This window comes from Antrostomus carolinensis, unplaced genomic scaffold (assembly GCF_000700745.2).
Source record: "Antrostomus carolinensis isolate BGI_N321 unplaced genomic scaffold, ASM70074v2 scaffold51259, whole genome shotgun sequence".
NCBI classification, from domain to species: Eukaryota; Metazoa; Chordata; class Aves; order Caprimulgiformes; family Caprimulgidae; genus Antrostomus; species Antrostomus carolinensis.
This window is the reverse complement of record NW_010340390.1, coordinates 1-1,702: the sequence shown is the minus strand read 5'-3', so window position 1 is coordinate 1,702 and position 1,702 is coordinate 1. Positions and strand designations below refer to the sequence as shown.

The 1,702-nt window shown below is 42.5% G+C and overlaps 1 protein-coding gene across 1 annotated transcript in view; it reads right to left on the bottom strand.

Moving 5' to 3' along the window:
• FBH1 (F-box DNA helicase 1) overlaps window positions 1-999 on the bottom strand; it is a gene marked incomplete at both ends in the record, with an annotated part of 12,110 nt that extends 11,111 nt beyond the window's left edge. The window contains one exon of the mRNA XM_010176118.1: window positions 905-999. Within this exon, the coding sequence (XP_010174420.1) occupies window positions 905-999 (95 nt within the window). The remainder of the gene's footprint in view (window positions 1-904) is intronic.
• Between the last annotated feature and the right edge of the window lie 703 nt (window positions 1,000-1,702).

Below are 1,702 nucleotides of genomic sequence, written 5' to 3'. Positions count from 1 at the left end.
CCCCTGAGATCTTGCCCTTGTAGACAGACAGACACAAAGTCCTTCACTCCTAGCGACAAAATGAAACCAGTGGGATGTTATCAACATTTCTCTCATACCAAATCCCAGCTGAAAGCAAAACACAGCTCTGTACTAGCTACTATAAAAAGAAACCCAGCTCTGTCCCAGCTACAAACCAGAACAAAAGGAAACTCTCTGCAGGTAGAGAAGATGATTTTTGTAGACAGACAGACACAAAGTCCTTCACTCCTAGCGACAAAATGAAACCAGTGGGATGTTATCAACATTTCTCTCATACCAAATCCCAGCTGAAAGCAAAACACAGCTCTGTACTAGCTACTATAAAAAGAAACCCAGCTCTGTCCCAGCTACAAACCAGAACAAAAGGAAACTCTCTGCAGGTAGAGAAGATGATTTACTCCTCTTTTTAAATAGGCTCCCTTGATTTTATGCAATTCCCCTTTTCAAAACGTGTGCAAGTGCAGAAGATTTCTTGGCTTGTGTTGCTCCTACAGAGATGCTAAAACTAAACAAGCACGAGCAACCCTGGTCTAGTGGCCTGTGGACAATAACACTGTGAACCAGGCTCAGCACTGTGACTAAGCAACACACAGAGGGTTGCTTCTCCTCTCCTGGGTTCCCTGACAAGTTGCTCTGGGAAGTCATCGACAGCACTCAAATGCTTGTGTCCAAATGTGACATTTACTTGCATGGAAGTAACCCCTACCATGCTTCCCGTTCCTATTTCTCTGCAAAAGCTTGCTTTGATTTTTGTTTTAATTAATTAAAAGTAAGGTTCATCCCCCTGGTATCCATGTAGTTCCTTGGACAGAAGTAGCAAGGAGGGAAGGAGCAGAATTAGAGGTTACACATTTATTCTTACAAGATAAATTTTGGCTCTTACCTGCAAATGCCATAATTTTCACTATTTGACCATGTTCGATTTTGTGATTCAAAATCCTTTGCTGTTCATGGGTCAACTTTGCTTCAGGCAAGCTACTAAAACCAGAAAAAAATCAGAGCAAAAGGAATTCAGAAAATAAATCCTCCCACATAGAACAAAAAAAATCAACCAACAGCAGAAGGAAACCCGTGAATGATTTATTCCATCCCACAAGCAGGAACGTGCCACCAGAGCAACTTGGGTTATTGTGCAAATGAGAAAAGCAGGGAATAAGAATAGACTGGAGATAGCAAAAATAAAAAGTAAACCTTGGGGAAGGTTATGTAGGAAAAGATCTTTCCAAGGGCCCATGCCATGCTTTAAAAATGAAATTGGCACCCCAGCTCCTTAGGCTTATTGAAAACAAACAGTGATTTGGGTTTGGGGTGTTTCGTTGCTTTTGAGAGCATGTACCTTAAATTGCTCTCTGATTTTAGAATTGGAGTGGTTGGAAAAGACCTTTAAGATCATTGAGTCCAACCATAAACCCAACACTGCCAATTCTACCTCTAAACCATGTCCCTCAGCACCTCGTCTGTCCGTCTGTTAAATCCAACCAAGGAAGGTGACTCCACCACCTCCCTGGGCAGCCTGTTCCAATGCTTGACAACCCTTTCAGTGAAGAAGTTTCTCCTCATATCCAATCTAAACCTCCCCTGGTGCAACTTGAGGCTTTTTCCTCTTGTTTTATCACTTGTTACCTGGGAGAAGAGACTGACTCCCACCCCACCACAAAATTGGTGAAGGGTTTAGAGGGGA